This window comes from Dermochelys coriacea, chromosome 1, assembly GCF_009764565.3.
Source record: "Dermochelys coriacea isolate rDerCor1 chromosome 1, rDerCor1.pri.v4, whole genome shotgun sequence".
Taxonomy (NCBI): domain Eukaryota; kingdom Metazoa; phylum Chordata; order Testudines; family Dermochelyidae; genus Dermochelys; species Dermochelys coriacea.
Window position 1 is genome coordinate 6,401,761 of NC_050068.2, and position 19,389 is coordinate 6,421,149.

The following is a 19,389-nucleotide window of genomic DNA, read 5'->3' on the forward strand; positions in this document are numbered from 1 at the left end:
AACACCAGTGGGGGAGAGGAACTGCTGGGGATGAGTCCAGGGCATGGAACTGGAAATGCAAATGAGTCAGGGGAAACGTAGAGTCTGCAACGGAAAGGACTCAAGTGGTGACATCGTGGAATATCTCCCGTAGGAAATGGTGGAAGCCCTAGTGCAGCAGGGAGAACACACTGCAGAGATGAGGGAGATGGGGTGTCTCAAGGGAGAGAGACAGAATTTATCCCTGGCTGTGCCTCTTCCGTGACATTAAGCACTCACGACTGTTCCCCTTCTTTCCACTCGCTTGTGCAAGAAGAAGCAAAGCCAAAACACATGCACAAGTGCCACTCATCTCCGCTTCCAGTAGTCGGTATACATGGTAAGCCTTGTGTCCCCCTATAGGTATTATCCTCCTCTTATAGATGGGGAAACTGAGCCAGAGAAGCTGCAACTTGCCCAAGGTGGATGCTTGCCACGGCGGAGCTGAGAAAAGAAACCAGGAGCCCAGATTCCCAGCCCTATGGCAGGGATCTCAGTCGCTCTTTCCACCAGGACCTGCAAGGCAGCAGCTGACAGGGATGATAGAAAGGGGAGGTGGAAAGGACCAGTTGGGTCACCTGGTTCCATTCCCCAGGCAGGATTGTTCCCTGCATGCTGTTGTAAGTGCTTAGATCAGAGGTCCCCAAACTGTGGGGTGTGCCCCGGCCTTGCGCCTGACCCCATCCCCAGCTTCCCACCTGGCCCTGGCCCCAGCCTGGGTCCCCTTGCCCCTGTTCCTGTCCCCCCCAGTCAAAGCCCCTCTCCTGGCCCTGGCTCCAGGGGGGCATGGACGGGGGAGGGGAGGCACAACCTTCAGAAGGGCTAGATATTCTGTTCAAGCAATGGTGCTTCCACCCCGGTCTGTGGGGGATTATTCCTTAGTCTGTGTGATCTTTCTGATATTAACCCTGTATTTCCTGTTCTCTCCCCTTGAACCACACTAAACCCTTCCTGTCCCCTTATAATACTTAGTGTCAGTATTTGTGTAACTGCCCATACTCAGAATTTATCAGAGTTGTAAATACTTCCTCTAGGAGGATCAACTGCATGGACTTGAGCAGGACTTGCCCTTTCTTGTTTGTTTATGATGCAGAAATCCGGCCCCCGAGGGTTTTCATTCCCCATTCTTCTTATATCTGAGCAATATGAGTTTATTAACAACAACTTAACCCTCTCTAGTATCAGTAAAATATATGTTAAATGGAGTGGCCAGCTGCTGGATCTCCTGGAGAAGTTCATGGGGTTTCACCGTCAAAGGGGGGGGGTGTTTCCAGTGGGTTTCTGCAGCAAGCGATGACCCTCCTGACCCTACTCAGCATTTTCCTCTACAAGCTGGAAGTGCATCTAAAATCACTGTTAATAAAACTCGCAGCTGCTAAAGGCTGGCACAGGGGTAAACAATGGGGACAGGGCCATCACGCAGAGGAATCTAAGAACAGAAGAACAGCCATATTTGGTCAGACCAAAGGTCCATCTAGCCCAGTGTCCTGTCTGCTGACAGTGGCCAGTGCCAGGTGCCCCAGAGGGAACGAACAGAACAGAGCAATTATCAAGTGATCTATCCCCGTCGCCTGTTCCCAGCTGCTGGCAAACAGAGGCTAGGGACACCATCCCTGCCCTTCCTGGCTAATAGCCATTGATGGACCTATGCTCCATGAACTTATCTAGTTCTTTTTTTAACCAATTCACTTGGTAAAATGGGCCAATTTCAAACATAAGAACAGCCACACTCCGTCAGACCAATTGTCCATCTAGCCCAGTCCTGTCTTCTGACAGTGTCCAATACCAGGTACCCCAGAGGAAATGAACAGAACAGGGAATCACCAAGTGATCCATCCCCTGTTGCCCCCAGCTTCTGCCAGTCAGAGGTTTAGGGACAGTTTCTTTAAGATCTTAAGCTTAGTATGCATGTTCTGTTTCATGTGTTTTGTTCTGTTATTTCTCACTTACGATGCTTAAAATTTACCAGCTCATCACGGCTGGGGGCTTTCCCTGGAGCCCAGTTCTGAGTAGGGCTCGAGAGAGGCCTTGCTGTGGTTTCCCCACTGCTTTCTAGGGAAGAATGAGTCAGCAGTTGTCTTGCCCCCAGGCAGCTGCAGGGACTGGAGCCAGAGAGCCACCAGATCCTCAGCACCCCGCTGCAGCAAAGCTCAGCCCCTTACGGGGCCAGTGGTGGAATCCCCACACTGCTCGGTCAGTCCTAACCCACAGCCCACGGCTTTTGTTGGGCCGGGCTCCCACTCCTCTCCTACTGAAAGGCGAACTGTCAGGTTGGAGGGAGGTTACCAGTGGAGTTCCTCAGGGATCGGTTTTGGGACCAATCTTATTTAATCTTTTTATTACTGACCTTGGCACAAAAAGTGGGAGTGTGCTAATAAAGTTTGCAGATGATACAAAGCTGGGAGGTATTGCCAATTCAGAGAAGGATCGGGATATTATACAGGAGGATCTGGATGACCTTGTAAACTGGAGTAATAGTAATAGGATGAAATTTAATAGTGAGAAGTGTAAGGTTATGCATTTAGGGATTAATAACAAGAATTTTAGTTATAAGTTGGGGACGCATCAATTAGAAGTAACAGAGGAGGAGAGTTGGAGTATTGGTTGATCACAGGATGACTATGAGCTGCCAATGTGATATGGCTGTGAAAAAAGTTAATGCGGTTTTGGGATGCATCAGGAGAGGTATTTCCAGTAGGGATAAGGAGGTTTTAGTACCGTTAGACAAGGCACTGGTGAGACCTCACCTGGAATACTGTGTGCAGTTCTGGTCTCCCATCTTTAAAAAGGATGAATTCAAGCTGGAGCAGGTACAGAGAAGGGCTACTAGGATGATCCGAGGAATGGAAAACTTGTCTTATGAAAGGAGACTCAAGGAGCTTGGCTTGTTTAGCCTAACTAAAAGAAGGTTGAGGGGAGATATGATTGCTCTCTATAAATATATCAGAGGGATAAATACAGGAGAGGGAGAGGAATTATTTAAGCTCAGCACCAATGTGGACACAAGAACAAATGGGTATAAACTGGCCACCAGGAAGTTTAGACTTGAAATTAGACGAAGGTTTATAACCATCAGAGGAGTGAAGTTTTGGAATAGCCTTCCAAGGGAAGCAGTGGGGGCAAAAGATCGATCTGGCTTTAAGATTCTACTCGATAAGTTTATGGAGGAGATGGTATGATGGGATAATGTGATTTTGGTAAGTAATTGATCTTTAAATATTCAGGGTAAATAGGACTAATCCCCTGAGATGGGATATTAGATGGATGGGATCTGAGTTACCCAGGAAAGAATTTTCTGTAGTATCTGGCTGGTGAATCTTGCCCATATGCTCAGGGTTTAGCTGATTGCCATATTTGGGGTCAGGAAGGAATTTTCCTCCAGGGCAGATTGGAAGAGGCCCTGGAGGTTTTTCGCCTTCCTCTGTAGCATGGGTGACTTGAGGGAGGCTTCTCTGCTCCTTGAAGTCTTTGAACCATGATTTAAGGACTTCAATAGCTCAGACATGGGTGAGGTTTTTCATAGGAGTGGGTGGGTGAGATTCTGTGGCCTGCACTGTGCAGGAGGTCGGACTAGATGATCAGAATGGTCCCTTCTGACCTTAGTATCTATGAATCTATGCAGCCCTGCTGATCCCCCACGATCCTGGCTGACCACTCACCCTGCCAGTCCGGCCCCGGGCTACCAACGTACACACGACCCTGCTGGTCCCCCGCAATCCTGCCCCATTAATCCGACCCCGGGCTCCCGACATATACATGACCCTGCTGGTCCCCCACAATCCCCAATCCCACACCCCATCCCCACCCCATTAGACCAGCTCCGGGCTCTTGACGTACACATGGCCCTGCTGGTCCCGTGTGATCCCGGGGCCCCCCCACCCCGCCCCACTAATCTGGCCCCAGGCTCCCGACATACACATGGCCCTGCTGCTCCCCCGCGATCCCGGCCCACCCTGCCAGTCCGGCCCTGGGCTCCCGACATACACACAGCCCTGCTGATCCCCCGTGATCCTGGCCACCCCCACGCCCCACTGGTGCGGCCCTGGGCTCCTGACGTACACACGGCCCTGCTGGTCCCCCGTGATCCCAGCCACACCCTCACCCCGCTGGTCTGGCCCTGGGCTCCCTGTATCCAGGTCACCTGATTTAATTTTTAAAAATTACACTTCAAGCCACCAATGTTTGGGAGGAAAAACCTCTGCCTTTTCCCCCATGTAATGGATGCAGTGTTGTCTGCCGCCAGCCTGAAACATGAGGTGTGCGCTGTCCTCTTTCATGTCACTGGACTGTTGACCCTGAAACCTAATGATTACTCCCCCTCTCACCGTGGTTAGCGGTGTCACTGCTGTGAGTTTTAGCAGAACCATCCAGCTACATGGACTGAGTCCATAAGCCCAAGATGCTTTTATGCGTTTTGCTTCACTGCCAAAAACGCCACCTCCTCCCTCCCGCAATAACTGCTCTGATAGTAATTCAGAGCTTCCAGTGCGCGGCTCTGTGGACATAGAAAGCTCTGAATTACTTTCAGTGCGTGGCTCTGTGTCCCACCAGGAGGGACAGCGTAAAATCAGTAGCACTGACTATGAAATGAACAGACACATGGGCCTGACCCGATATCCGCTGTTGTATTTAACCTAGTAAAAGCCCCTCTTGGGGGGAGAGGGGGTTAGCAGGTAGGTGGGTCTCAGGAAGATGTGGGGGAGCAGCAGCTGGGTGAGTGGCTCTCAGGGAGGTGGGGGGAGTCAGCAGCCAGAGGGGTGGTCTCCGGGCAGTGGTTGGGGGGGGGAACAGCAGCCAGGGAAGTGGGTCTTGGGAGTTGGGGGTCAGCAGCTGGGGCAGAGGGGTGTCAGCAGCCAGGGAAGGTGGGTCTCTGGGTGGTGGGAGGTGTCAGTCTTAGGGCTGGGGGGAAGGGGTGTCAGCAGCTGGGGAGGGTGGGTCTTGGGGTGATGGGGGGGTCAGCGTCCAGGGGAGTGGGGAGTTCAGCAGCTTGAGGGGGTGGGTCTCAGGGAGATGAGGGGTGCTCAGCAGCCGGGTGAGGCCAGCTACCAGGTCATTAGGTCCTGGCGGGGGTCATACCACTGTGTGGGGATTGTGTCAAATGTGATCAGGGAACCCACCCCCACACACACACACACACTTCATGTGTGACTCACCCCCACCCCCACCCCCCCAGGAGTGGCTGGGGACTTCCCCCTGCTGAGGGAGCCACATGATAAATACTTCCTCTCCGAGCGGCTCCGAGCAGACACCCCAGCCTGGCAGGATGGACCCAGCCCCGGCCCACAGGCGCCCAGGTAAGGCCCAGCTGCTCGCACTTGGGGCATGGGTGGTGGGCAGGGGAGGCACCTGATATGTTTCCTTTCAGGGCAGCTTTTTTGTCAGCCTGCCACAAAGAGGCTGATTTGCTGGGGGCTCCATTCTTGGGACCCCCCCCCAACATGAGATGGTGTTGGGGGGGATCCCCAGAACAGCGCCGTCCCCCAGCCCCCCAAAAACCCCTCAGTGGGTCTAACAGGGGCTGGTGACTTTCTGTCTCGCTGCCGGGCCAGCTGGGGTGGGCGCCGTTGGGGTTGGACTGGGGAGCCGGCGGGTCAGTTCCAGCTGGCACCACCTGGCTTTGGCCTTTGCCACGGCGCTTAATTGCTTGAGGGGGTCAGTGCCGTGGTTGCACTCGGTGGAGTACGCCATGGTCCCTGCCCTGCAGAGCTTCCAAGAAAAGTGGGAGAGGAAACTGAGGCACAGAGAGGCAGTGAGTGGGCAGAGGAAGGTATAGACCCCCTGACTGACAGCCCAGCACTCTAGTCATAGTCTCTTATCCTGCTGTGCCTCAGCTTCCCTCTGTGTGACATGAGAGATCATAGGTGGTCAGTGACTGTGCTCAGATGGGGGAGCTGGGGCCAGCAGGGAAATCTTACAGTGCCAAACTCCTCTGAAGGGCAGAAGTGATGGGGCTGGGGGAAGTGTTCCCGTCCCCCTTGCTCCCGCGGTTGCAGAACGGGCTCAGCTGTGAGGCGTTCGAGGGGATCTCCTCCATCCCCTGCCCTTCACACGGCCCGAGCATGAGGAACAACAGCCATAGAGGTGGCGGGGCAGGAGGCAGGTGCCTGCTTTGGTTACACGGGCCCAGAGCCTCCAAGGGGTTCATGGCCCGAGCTGCCATCGATTTCGGTCCTTTGAGGCTGTGGGCCCTTGCAGCCTGTCCTGTGTCTCTCGCCTCCATGTCTGGAGGGTAAGAGCCTGGGGCAGCCACGGGGGGGGCAGAGTGCTAGGACAGAGCCTGAGGGGGTGAGGCAGAGGAAAGGAGCAGCAGGGTGAATGCAGGACTGGGGGCCTAAGGTATTGATGGGTACCTGTTAGCAAGCTGAGCCCCCTGTTGTATCATTATCCCATTGTACAGATGGGGAAACTGAGGCACAGTGAGGGGCAGGGTCACACAGCCAAGCAGTAGCAGAGGCCTGCCTCGAGGTGGGGAGCAGTGGCTCAGGGCACCCAGTGGGCTGCTCCCATTCCCCACCCCAGCCATGTTAATGCTGCCTTCTCTTATGCTCCCAGGTGTGATGGGTGCTGTTCCCTGGCTCCCTCTAGTCTTCCTCTGCGGCCACTTCCAGAGCTCAGGTAAGGCGAGGGCAGCCGGACAGCGTAGGGCCCTTGTGCTCATGAACGTGTGGGACAAACAGCTCTGTCCCCATTCCGGTGGGGTAGGGTGGGGACAGACGGACGGTGTGAGCTCACCATGTGCTGCAACTCGGCCAAGGTCCCCAGGCTGCTGCAGATGCTACTGTCTAACCTGTTGGCCTTCTCCATCACATGGAGGCTAATCGAGACTCTCCCTCAGTGAGCCACCCATTACTGGGCTAGTGCAGGACATATGGGGGGGGTGAGCTTTCTGGCCTGTGTCAGCCAGGGGGTGGGGTGGGGGGGAGGCTAGATGAGCAGAAATGGTCTTAAAACTCTGGCCTTAAAACTCTATGACTTCCTATCAATAATCTCTTGCAGCAGCGAGTTCCACAGGTTAAAAAGTAACTTCCAGGTCAACACTCTTAACTAGTGGGGGCTTGAGGGACAAGCTCATTGGCTTTAAAAGGAAGGGTCATCTCCCCCTCCGCCCCTCCAAGTTGTGTCCATATTGCTGACCCAGGGTGACGTTCATCATTTCTGAGCTCTGTGTCTTGCTGTGAGGCAGGCTGGGATCCCTGTAATAGGTACAGCAGCCACCGGCCTGAGGCCTGGCTGGGAGCCTGGACTTGAGGGAGTTACTGCTGCCTCTGCCAGAGTTAGTCTATCACCACACAGCTGGTCACCTGACTGCTCTGTGCCTCAGGTTCCCCATGTGTGTAGCAGGTGCTCTGCCCTCCTCCATGTTGCTTGTGCACTGCCCAGGTACCCCCCCCCCTTTACTGCCTTTCACCAAACCCTTCTTTCAGATGCAGCTTCCAGTCTCTGCCCAGAAATCATCACCCCCCTGAAGCCTGTGAAAAGTCCCGCCTTGGGTAATTGACGTTCTCTGTCCAGCTACGCTCTGCAGGCACCGATATCAATCACAGCAGGTCCTGGTAGCACACCTGGCCCTGTCGTCCCCCAGCTTTCTTCAAGCCACAGTGAGCTGGAGGGAGGGTGACACCTGACACCGGCTCCCAGCCGTGCTCACTAGCCCCGGTGCAGTGCCAACGAGGTGCTGGGGGTGGGTAGGGCCCGGGGCACAGCCAGCGTGCACGGGGGGAGGCCAGCAGCCCTGACTCCCCCTCACACACCAGACACTCCACACCTGTAGCAATTCCACAGACCCCAGCCCAATGCAGGCCCTGCCAGGCTAAAGGAGAGGCCCCTGGTTTGAGCAGTGCAAGGGTGTCCAGGCACTGAGCGTGTCCAGCCCCTGGGGGCACTGGAATCTCCGAGCATGGCTGGCGTTCCCTCCAGCAGCGGGGCCCACCTTTTCCACCACCAGTTCCCATGGCAATGTACCCCCTGCTAAGGATGCAGTTCCCAAGGCGATGTTCCCCCGTGGCAGGGATGCAGTTCCCAAGGCGATGTTCCCCACGCCCCAGAGGGGATGCAGTTCCCATGGCGATGTTCCTCTGGCAGGTGCGGCCATTGTCCCACTGCCACCAGGGGACCCCGAAGCCAGGCCCTGAAGGGGACAGGCCCTTCCTTGGCCCCTGACGTTGCAGCTTCCTGTCGCTTTGCCTCCTTGTCCAGGGAAACACTTCAGTCTCAGCTGCCAGGCTAAGAGTCCCTTCCCGGGGATGACCCTCATCTACTGGCTGGCAAACGGCTCCTTCGTGGAGGACCAGTACCTGGACGTGGCAGTGTGCGAAGGGGACGTTGTGTGAGTAAATACCCCCAGCTGGGGGGTGGGTCCCCTATGCCCGCTGTCCTGCCCCGCTGCCAGGGTGCAGAGCCTGGCTCTGGCTCTGGATCCTTCCCCCAGCAGCTCACCCCTTCGGATCAAGGGCTCTGGCAGGGACAGGCTCAGGGCCGTGGTAGTTTTGGGGAGGGAGAATGTCAGTCCAAGGACGTGCGTCCTGCCCCTGGAGCTAAAGGAGAATCAGCCCGGCAGCGTCCGGGCCTGCCCGTGAAGGTGCCCAGCGGCGCTGAGCCTCAGGCCTGGTTCGAAGAGGCGCTGAGGCCCTGTGGTTCACAGCGAGGAGGGGGCTGAGCAGCCGCTGAGAATCAGAGCCCTGGCGCGGTGCAGTGACCCTGGCTTCTCCCTGGGAGCCTGCCCCTGCTGCTGTTTCTGGGGGGCAAGAGGGCGACACCTAGTGGCTGTTTAGGCCAATGACAGCTCTCCAGTGCCCTCGCTGACCCCCAGTCAAGCCCCTGCCTCTTCCCTCACAGAACGGAGGCCAGGTACACCGGGGTCCTCCTGACCCGGGAGCTGCACTTCCGCGCCTTCTCCCGGAGGGACTGGAGCACCTCCTTCATGTGCGTGGTGAGGAACCCAGCTGGGCTGGAAAAGGCCCTTGTCCGCTGGGACCCTGAGCAGCCAGCCCAGGTCTCAGAGCCGCAGCAGGAGACAAGGCAGGACGTCCAGACCCCGGAGACCACCCCCACCGTGGACTGGTGAGAGCCCTTAATGGCTACGGGGAGGGGCGTGTGGGCATGGCCTGGCCCCATTGCCAAGCCCTGACAAGGTCCCTCACTGAAGGCTCTTAAGCAAAGAAGGGAGTCACGGGATAAGAGGGAAGGTCCTCTCATGGATCAGTAACTGGTTAAAAGGCAGGAAACAAAGGATAGGAATACATGGTCAGTCTTCAGAAGGGAGAGACAGAAATAGCGGGGGCCCCTGGAGGTCTGTGCTGGGCCCAGTGCTGTTCAACATATTCATAAATGACTTGGAAAAAGGGGTAAACAGTGAGGTGGCAAAATTCGCAGGTGACACAAAACTGCTCAAGATAGTTACGTCCCAGGCAGACTGTGAAGAGCTACAAAAGGATCCCGCAAAACTGGGTGACTGGGCAACAAAATGGCAGATGACATTCAGTGTTGATAAATGCAAAGTAATGCACGTTGGAAAACCTAATCCCAACTATACATACATAATGATGGGGTCTAAATTAGCTGTTACCATTCAAGAAAGAGACCGTGGAGTCACTGTGGAGAGTTCTCTGAAAACATCCACTCCGTGTGCAGCGGCAGCCAAAAAAGTGAACAGAATGTTGGGAATCATTAGGAAAGGGATAGATAATAAGACAGAAAATATCATATTGCCTCTATATAAATCCATGGTACGCCCACTCCTTGAATAGTGTGTGCAGATGTGGTCACCCCATCTCAAAAAAGGTATACTAGAATTGGAAAAGGTTCAGAAAAAGGCAACACCAATGATTAGGGGCATGGAACAGCTTCCATATGAGGAGAGATTAATAAGATTGGGTCTTTTCAGCTTGGAAAAGAGACAACTAAGGGGGGATATGATAGAGGTCCATAAAATCATGATGGGAGTGGAGAAAGTAAATAAGGAAGTGTGATTTACTCCTTCTCATAACACAAGAATGAGAGGTCACCAAACAAAATAAAGGCAGCAGGTGTAAAACAAACAAAAGGAAGCATTTATTTACACAACACAGTCAACCTGTGGAACTCCTTGCCAGAGGATGTAGGAAAGGCCAAGACTAGAACAGGGTTCAAAAAAGAACTAGATAAGTTCATGGAGGATAGGTCCATCAATGGGTGTTAGCCAGGATGGTGTCCCTAGGCTCTGTTTGCAAGTTGCTGGGAATAGGTGACAGGGGATGGGTCACTTGACAATTCCCTGTTCTGTTCATTCCCTCTGGGGCACCTGGCACTGGCCACCATCAGCAGACAGGACACTGGGCTGGATGGACCTTTGGTCTGACCCAGTCTGTCCGTTCTTATGTTCTTAAGGGGTTGGAGCCCCCACCTCACGCTCAGCTGTACAGCACTTCCCAAAAGGTGTGTGTGGGCGGGGGGGGGGGGAAGCTGCCAGGAGCTCAATGCTGGTGCTTCCACCGCCCCTGGAGCCCCTCCCCTTCTCTTTGCCATGAGCTGGTGGAGAGCTACTGGGTTCCACCCGTGACAGCTGCATGTCACCAGTGGGCAAGGCAAGGGGCTCACTCAGAGTGCAGGGAATCAGCCTGCACCCCCAGGCCTGCTGGAGCCCAGAGGGAGGCAATCCCTGCATGGGGTGCGGAGGCCGGGCACCGTCATGCTGTGCGAGTGGGATCCTCTGCAGGGCCCCTGGGCCAGCGAGGCCCCAGCTGCATGGGAACAGCAGGCACTTGCCAGCCTGGCACTAACCGCACTTCGGCTTTCTCCAGGGCCAAGAGCACGGACTGAGGGCAGGGACAGCAGCGCCAACCCGAGAGGCAGTGATACTGTGACTGTGGCTGCCAAGTGCCACTTCGCTGGCAAGGCCATGCCAGCCTCCCTCCACGGCCACCACAGCTGAGCTGCCCTCCCCGGTCCGCTTGCAGCCCAGCAGGGCCACAGCTTGGCTGCCCTGGAGGGGGAAGGCCAGATTCAGCCCCCGCCCTCGGCTTCTCTGTTACATTCCCCACCCCAGACACAAGACTCCAGTGAGGGAGGCTCCCGCAGGACTTGCCCTCTGGCCGAGGGCCCAAGGCAGCAGTAATGGGGCTGGGAAAGGCCCACGTTTGCCCCCTACCCCCATCTGCAGTGTCACTCTCTCCCCTAGTGAAGTGAGGTGACCAAAGCTGCCCCCTGCTGCCAACCCAGCCTATGACTGAAGGGGGCAGTCAGCAATGCCCTGCCTGTTATATGGCCAGGACAGCACCTGCTTGGGGCAGGGGCTGGGAGACCAGCAACCCGGGACCTCTCACTGCCACTCTCCACCCATTTTGCATTATTTCAATTAAATAAAAACGTAACGCTCTGCACTGGCTGGGCCAGTTTCTTGTAGCCATCTCAGCCACCCTCTTGGAGGGAGAGGCAGAGAGGGGAGCGGCCTTGTGGGTCAGGGAAGGGGACTGATCTGGGCATGGGGGGGGGGGACAGCAGGGCAGAGATGTCGGTGGGGAGGGGGAAGGCTTGCAGAACAGAGGGGGCAAGAGGGCAATTGGAGGGGTGAGGCAGGAGGAGGCCTTCCAGGGAAGAGGACCAGATTGAAGGGCATGGAGAGGGGGAAGCCCATGGAGTGAGCCAGAGGGCAGCTCTGGGACAATGCAAGAGGTACGGGGAGGCCAGAGGGAGGGGTGCAGGAGGAGGGGCTGGAGGAGATGCAGCTGGGTGAGGAGAGGGCTCCTTAACTCAGCCATTACAGAAGCAGAAGGCCTGAGACTCAGGCGAGGGCCACCAGGATGGGGGCTGGTGGCCGGGTCTGACGGGGAGGGTAGACAGGCTGTGAGTGTGAGCTCCTGGAGGGGGGACTGGCTGGAGAGGAGGTAGGTCTGTGGCACGGTAGGAGAGCAAACAGGTTGCGGATAGGCAGAAGCCGCTCGCTCCGTGGAGGGGGTTGCGTGCCCCCCTCACCCGCAGGGTTCACCCAGTGTGGCCCCAGCAGACTGCAGCCCTCTGCTCTGGTGAAGCTGCCTGCAGGGTCCAGCCGCCAGCTGGCCCCATCCCATTCCTGCGGGGGCTGGGAGATGAGCCTTTAGCTCATGCCTGCCCCAGTGGCTCTCTGGGCCTGCCCAGCCACAGGCAGGGGCTGCTCCGAGGGCAGGAACTCGCTGGAGACAAAACAAGGCCTCGGACACAGGCATCAGGAGAAAAATACTGTTTATTTACACGTAGAAAGGGTTTAAAAATGACGTTTCACTGACATCTGGACAGCCTCAGCTGAGTGCCGTGCACAGCCCCCCGACCTGCTCTCTGCAGTTAAAGCCAAGAGGATCTGAGACTGAATTTACTTTGTTTGTAAAAATGAGGGAGCCGGAGCCAGGCGGGGCAGTGGGCACAGCCTCCCAGCCAGCGCCCCACAGCCCCGCCCCTCCCAGCTGGCACAGAGCGCGCCCCCCCCCCCCCGGCACTGACCCAACCCAGCAGCAGCTAGTTCCAGCCCCACTCCCGGAGCGCACGCAGCGTGGCTGCTCCTTGCAGCTGCCTGAGGCTTTGGAGGGCGCAGAAGAGCAGCTTTCAACCATGATAAACCCGGGGGGGGGGGGCGGTGGCAACACAGCTGTGGAGGACCAGCCCATTGTAACCTGGGGCTCCAGGAAGCAAGCCCCAGTTAATTAGTTTGGGGTGAGCAGGAAGAGGGGCCTGAGCACAAGGTGAGGTTGGGGCTCTGCAGGGGGATATAGGAGATCTCAGCCCTGGGAGACAAGTCTAAAACCCTGCCCTGCCTTGCGATGGACACGGGGAATCCAGCTCTGCGGGGGTCAGAGTCCCACTCCCCGGGCTGCACACACCCAGCTCCCCTGGCAGCTGGGCTGTACCCACAGCCCCCACAACGCCAGCTGGCCCTAGCCTGTGAGGACCCCTCCTGGCCCCAGCCCTGGCACATTTCCCACCTTGCAGGGAGAATGCTGGGGAGACCCAGCTTGCTACACAGAATACAAACCAAAGCAACACAGCTAAGGGGGAGGGGACACTGTGCCTGCTGCTACCCCCATCCTGTCTGTACAGTAGCGTGAGCACCCCCCCCATGCCAGAGACCCTGGCTGCCCTCCCTATGTACAGTGCAGGGCCTACAAGAAGCTGTCAGCCAAGCAGAACCTGTTCAATCCCCCCGAAGGGTATAATCCGAATGATATGGAGGAATTCCCACTGTACATAATCTTCGTGCTCAAACCCCATAGGAAACACGCCGCTAGTGCCACGCGGCTGCAGTCCCCACTTCTCTCCCCTAGCTGGATTCTAGTGTTTGAGGAAGGCAGCCCCCTGCAGGGAACGACCCAAACTAGAGTTATATGCAAGAGAGACCCCGTAAGAACCCCCAATCCCCACTAAGCCAATTAAGAGCAAATGGTGCCTCTCACCCCCAGAGTCCTAGCTCTGAGCACCCCCAAACAGATCAGCGATCCCCTCTGAGCGGTTCCTTTAGTGTAGACTGTGGGGAGATGCGAGAGCCCATGGGCTGCGGGAGGGGAAGGGGAGCCCAGCGTGCAGGTGAAGGGGGCACATCAGGAGTTCGGGAAGGGGGACGCGGATGCTGAACTCCCCCCAGCTGGCCTACGGCAGGAGACAGCACGGGGACCACGCGTCAAAGGGTGGGCTCCTTTCCCTCAGGCTCTGCTCGGGGCTTGCTGGGGAGCTCTCTCCAGGATCCCCCTTCCGCCTCCGCAGCCAGCTCACCACGCGCAGGGCAGCGCCCGGGTTTTCCTGCCTCAGCTGGGGCTGCTCTGAAGAGCTCCTCCGTTGTCAGCATGCCCAGTGAGCAGACTCGGTCCGTGGCAGTCCTCCCCGAGCACACGGGTACCAGCTTCGCTGCCCAGCTCTACCCTGGGGAACGGGGTCTCATGGGAGCACACCGCCGGCTCCAGAGCAGGGAGGGAGAGAAAGGGCAAAAGCTTGATCCAAAGTGGCTGATGGAGCAGCTCCTAACACAATGGCGCCTTCGGGACAGCTTCGCCCCGGCAGACCCAGCAGAGTGGGGCTCAGCCAGGAGAGTTAGAATTTCATGTTCTTGGGTGACTTGCGGCTGGCCTGTGGGGAACAGGCAATCTAGTTAGTCTCAGCACTGGGGGGGCCTGTCCAGAGCAACTGCAGGGGTGTGTGCCAGCTGCAGCCTCTGGGGGGGACAGCCAAAAGGACAGAGCGCAGGTGTATTAAAAGGGTAAGGCAGCCAGAGATCTGGGCACAGATGTTCACCAGCCAGTCTCCTCTGGCAGGCGGATGCAGGGTAAAGGGAAAACCAGGAGAGGTCAGTTCCCCTCGCTCCAGGCAGAGGGATCCATGCACGGGCCACCCCAGGGCCTGCAGCCCCCCAGCAGCAGACTGGGTTCTCTGCAGGGGCAGGCTGGGAAGGAGAGGCTCCCCCCCAGGCAGGGTCAGCAGCAGGGGAGCGAGTTACCAGCTGGTCTGTGGGCTGAGTCCATCTTTAAGCCAGTGTCACCATAGCCCACAGTGAGAGCCCAGCAAGGGAGGGACCGACCGCCTGGCTGCTTGTACATGACAAGGGCAGACCCCCCACATGCTCCCCACACTCCATCAGCCAGACTCTAGTGCGTTCGGGCGGGGGGGGGAAATGAGTGACCACTGGATCCCCTAGAGACGGTGCTGCCCACAGTGCTTGCAATCAGCAGCATGGCCCCTCACTGCACCTCTAGCCTGGCAGGTGGCTCAGGCAGCCTGGGAGTCCTGCAACACACAGGGAGACAGGTGGCTTTGCTGCCTTGCCACGGGACCAGCCGCGGAGGTCTGTGAAAGGTCACATGACATGGGTTGGGAGCCCCGAGGGGCTGTTTGGACAGCCATCTCCTGGCCGTGTTTGCTAACCCAGCCCTGCACCCCGTGAGGCTGCTTGTCCATGACGGGAAAGCCCAAGACGCTATCGCTCCCCGGTCAGCGTCCGAGCACTGTCACATGCTGGGGACGGACCGTTCAGCCCCCGGCCTGCAGCTCTTAGCTTGGGAGCGCTGTGCCCAGCCAGGGGGTGCTCTGATACAGCTCCAGCTGCATCTCGCCAGCAGCTGCACATCCATCAACTCCCATGGGAGCTGGGGGCCTGCAGGGCTCTGTGCTGTCCCAGCTGGGCTGTAACGGGCAGGGCTCAGTACAGGGGTACCCGGGGGACGAGCTCTGGCTTGGGGTCTGCAGGAGATCAGGCTAGACCAAATGGCTCCTGGCCATGAACAACCGACGGCCTACAGGGACTGCCAGCACAAGGCTGGTGGGGCGGCCCTGCTCCATACCTTGCCCTTCCCCTTGGGCGACTTGGCTGTGGCTATCCTGGGGGACCGCCGAGCGCTGCCACGTGGCGAGGTTTTGGGCGTCGTTTTCCGGTTGGCACCCCGGCGCAGGAGGCTGCTGCCCAGCTTCTTGGGGGTGTTCAGGATGCTGAAGGCCATCGACTGGCGCCGGTCGGGCTGCAGGGAGAGAAAGTGGAGCCGTGGAGCACTGGGGCTTTCCACACAGCACGGCAGAGCCCCACCGGCCCAGAGAGTTGCTTCACGCCTGGAACGGACGCTCTAGCTGCTGGCCGGAGTCTGGAGCAGCGCATGCTGCGGCGGCCCATCCCCCCCAGCTGGGACGACGCCCTCGATCCTGACCCCGAGCCCCCCTTGCTACCAGAGCTGTCCAGCCACGCCCCCGGGCCTCAAGCCAGCTCTGTGTCAGCCCCGGGGTGGCACGGACGAGTTGCTCACCTGCTTGCTGGTCGCTTGGGGCTCACCCTTCCTGCTGCCACGCTTGCGCTCCTCGTTCCGCTCTCTGGGCGTCTGGGGCCGTGGGAAGCAGCTGGTTGGCTTCTTGGACTGGAGGGAGAGAGTCAGAGTGGGGACCCTGGCTGGCTGCTCCCCAGCCAGCACCCCCAGCCCAGCAGTGGCAGAGGAGAGTGTGCGTTATTGCAGCACGGACATGCAGCCAGGCCAGGAGGAGACCTGTATGTGCCCCATGCTCCAGGGGGAGCGACTGGAGGAACGAGGAGGATCCTGCAGGGCTGCCGGAGTGCAGGCAGCAGGCCCAGGGCATGGGAATCCCCCAGTTGGTATTTGTATTTCCTGCTAGAGATCTCTCCGATCAGCTGCCTGCCCAGGAAGAGCAGCCATCACTCCCCCCGATCCATCTGTGCTTTGAGGGGGGGCTTTTTAAATGGGTGTGCGCGCGAAAGGCGAGTGCCCCTTGCTTGGGCCCACTCGGAGAGGTAGCTAGCAGCCACGCCGAGCAGCATCAGCAGGAGTGCCCTGCGTGCCGCCAGCTATGCAGTCCTGACCCCCAGGACCTGAACCCCCACAGCGAACCCATTGCGGCCTCACCCGTTCCAGTGCTGTGTGCTCACGAAAGTCAACGGACCCGCACTGTGCCCTGGGCTCACTCATGCAGCAAGTGGGGCAGGGCTCAGCTTGCCACTCACCTCCGGGGTGTCTGGGCCCTGGTGAGATTCGTTTGAACTGCGCTTTCTCTGCTGCCGTGTGGCGATGCCTCCTGCCCAGCCGGTGCTGAGTGTGCTGCGACGGGCGGCTGCGCTCTCGATCTGCGAGGGCTGCATGCTGGCCCGGCGCAGCGTCTCCTTCGGGTCGCCTGTCTTCATCTCCTCATCCGTGATGACGGTCAGGGACTGGGAGGGCTGGGGAAACGTAGGTACAGACAGGAGACTGGTGACACGCTGCCCGGAGAGAACACATTCTCACGCAGCTCAGTCTCCGACTAAGCCCGGAAGGGACCAGCGTGATCATCTAGTCTGACCTCCTGCACGTCACAAGCCACAGAGCCTCACCCACCCACCCCTGTAATAGACCCCGAACCTCTGGCTGAGTCACTGACCTTCTCAGATCTTGATTTAAAGACACGTGGGAAACAATTCTCTGGAGTAACGCAGAGCCCTCCCCATCTAATGTCCCATTCCAGGCCATTGGGGATTTTTGCTAATAGCTGTCACAGATGGACCACAGGCCACTGTAAGCAGTCAGCCCCTCCGTAAACTTATCAGGCTCAGTCTTAAAGCCGGTTAGGTTTTTTGCCCCCACTGCTCCCCTTGCAAGGCTGTTTCAGAACTTCACTCCTCCGATGGTTAGAAACCATCTAATTCCGAGTCTCAACTTGTTGATGACCAGCTTGTATCTGTTTGTTCTTGTGTCCACACTGGCGCTTCACTTGAATAACTCCTCTCCCTCCCTGGTATTTTTCCCTCTGATGTATTTATAGAGAGCGATCATATCTCCTCCAGCCTTCGTTAAACAAGTCAACAGCTGAACCACAGTCTTGGCTAAACAAACCAAGCTCCTTGAGTCTCTTCTCGTAAGGCAGGTTTTCCATTCCTCGGATCATCCTAGTAGCCCTTCTCTGCACCTGTTCCAGTTTGAATTCATCTTTCTTAAACATGGGAGACCATCACATTGCTGACTCATAGTCATCCTGTGATCGACCTATACACCCAGGTCTTTCTCCTCCTCTATCACTTCCAACTGATACATCTCCAGCTTATAGTAAAAATTCTTCCGGTTAGTTCCTCAGTGCATGATCTTGCACTTTGCACTATTCAATTTCATTCCATTTCCAATACTCCAGTTTTCAAAGTTGTCCAGATGTTATATGATACTCCTGTTCACCTCCATACTGGTAATACCTTCCACCTTTGTCTCATCAGCAAATTTTATTAGCACACTCCAACATGTGTGTCAAGGTCATGAATGAAAAGCGTAAATAAGATTGGTCCCAAGACTGATCCCTGCAGAACTCTGCCAATAACCTCCCTCCAGCCTGACAGTTCACCTTTCAGTATGGCCCCTTGTAGTCTCCCCTTTAACCAGTTCCGTACCCATCTTTCAGTTCTTATATTAATCCCTATCGTCTCCAATTGAACTAATAATTTCCCATGTGGAACTGTATCAAATGCCTTGCTGACACCCAGGTAAACAGGATATGCAGTAGATCCACTGTCTAAAAAATCAGCTTGCTTCTCAGAGATCAGATTGGTCTGGCACAACCTATCTTTTTTAAACCCATGTTGTATTTTATCCCAATTACCGTTTGCCTCTATGTCCCTAGCTACTTCCTCTTTCAACATTTGTTCCAAGACCTTGCATACAATTGATGTCAAACTAACAGGCCTGTAGTTACTTGGATCCCTTCCCCCCACCCTGCTTCTTAAAAATAGGTACTGTATTAGCAATTCTCAGGTCATGGGGGGGAGGGATCGCTCAGTGGCTTGAGCATTGGCCTGCTCAACCCAGGGTTGTGAGTTCAATCCTTGAGGGGGCCATTTAGGGATCTGGGGCAAAACTTGGGGATTGGTCCTGCTTTGAGGAGGGGGTGGGACGAGATGACCTCCCGAGTTCCCTTCCAACCCTGAGATTCTAGGATACTCAGAGTTTACAGAGTCACTAAAAATCCTTGCTATTGGGCTTGCAGTGTCACATGCCAGTTCCTTTAATATTCTTGGGTGGAGATTATCTAGGCCTCTGATTTGGTCCCATTAAACTGTTTGAGTTTGACTTTCACCTCAGATGTGGTGATTTCTGCTTCCATACCCTCCTTTCCATTAGCCACCCTGCCACTGCCCCCAAGCTCCTCATTTCCCCCCTTAAAAATTAAGGCACAATACTCATTCAGGTGTTGGGCCCAGCCTAGATTCTCTTTAGTTTCCACCCCAGCCTCAGCTGCCCGAGTCCGACCCAGTTAGCAGGTGCTCAGATGGCTGATAAATCCAGCACTGAAGAGACAGGCTCACAGATAAGTGGTGGGCTTGTCGTCCACGTCCAGGCCTGAGAGCCAGAGCTCAGCTACCTGCTCCAACGCTGACCCAACATCTCGGGCAAGTCACTTTGCAGCTCCTGCCACATCTCTTGAAGTCTGGGAGCCACGGTATCAGAGCACTAGTCATTAATGGATTTCTCCAGCTCTCTACATCATATCACCCTGTTACACAGGCGTGGAACTGTGGCACGGACAGTCACAGAGTTAGTTGCGGAGCTCAGAATAGAACCCAGGTGTCCTGCAGCCCCAACCAACCAGCGTGGCTCTCTGATAATGGGCTACCTACCCCCAGACCGGGGGGAGAGGGCAGAGTGGTCAGCACTCCAAAGCAGGAGAGGCAAAGGGCACTGAACTGTCGCGATCTGGAAGAAGGTGGCTGCAGGCCACAAGCACCAGCTGGGGGAAGCCGCTGACCAAAGGAAGGGAGCTCGTGCTAGCGGCCGAGGCTAAGAAAAGAAGTGCTAAGCACAGAGCCTGAGCAGTGGGGTAGCAGTAGGGCATGGTGGGGTCTCTTCTCTCCTGCAGATTTCTGCGACTTCTCATGGGCCTCCAACCTCCCCGGCCCACCCACTACCATGGGGGACTTACCAGGAAAGG

At 56.7% G+C, this 19,389-nt stretch overlaps 2 protein-coding genes across 13 annotated transcripts in view; one reads left to right on the top strand and one right to left on the bottom strand.

Moving 5' to 3' along the window:
* Positions 1–5,145: 5,145 nt before the first annotated feature.
* Positions 5,146–11,375, top strand: LOC119855571 (interleukin 18 binding protein). The gene is made up of 6 exons (XM_038401881.2): positions 5,146–5,312; positions 6,571–6,633; positions 7,443–7,508; positions 8,215–8,344; positions 8,854–9,078; positions 10,797–11,375. The coding sequence occupies exons 1-6, from the start codon at positions 5,228–5,230 to the stop codon at positions 10,813–10,815; spliced, it is 588 nt and encodes a 195-aa protein (XP_038257809.1). The 5' UTR covers positions 5,146–5,227; the 3' UTR covers positions 10,816–11,375.
* An 821-nt stretch (positions 11,376–12,196) lies between these two features.
* NUMA1 (nuclear mitotic apparatus protein 1) overlaps positions 12,197–19,389 on the bottom strand; it is a 66,180-nt gene continuing 58,987 nt past the window's right edge. For 10 of the 12 annotated variants that reach the window (XM_038390378.2, XM_038390430.2, XM_038390405.2 and 7 more), the window contains 4 exons: positions 16,451–16,663; positions 15,744–15,851; positions 15,291–15,464; positions 12,197–14,082 (listed from right to left, as the gene is read on the bottom strand). In XM_038390378.2, the coding sequence (XP_038246306.1) occupies positions 14,047–14,082; positions 15,291–15,464; positions 15,744–15,851; positions 16,451–16,663 (531 nt within the window). In that variant the 3' untranslated portion in view covers positions 12,197–14,046. The other 2 variants (XM_043503996.1, XM_043503994.1) reach the window with 1 other exon arrangement.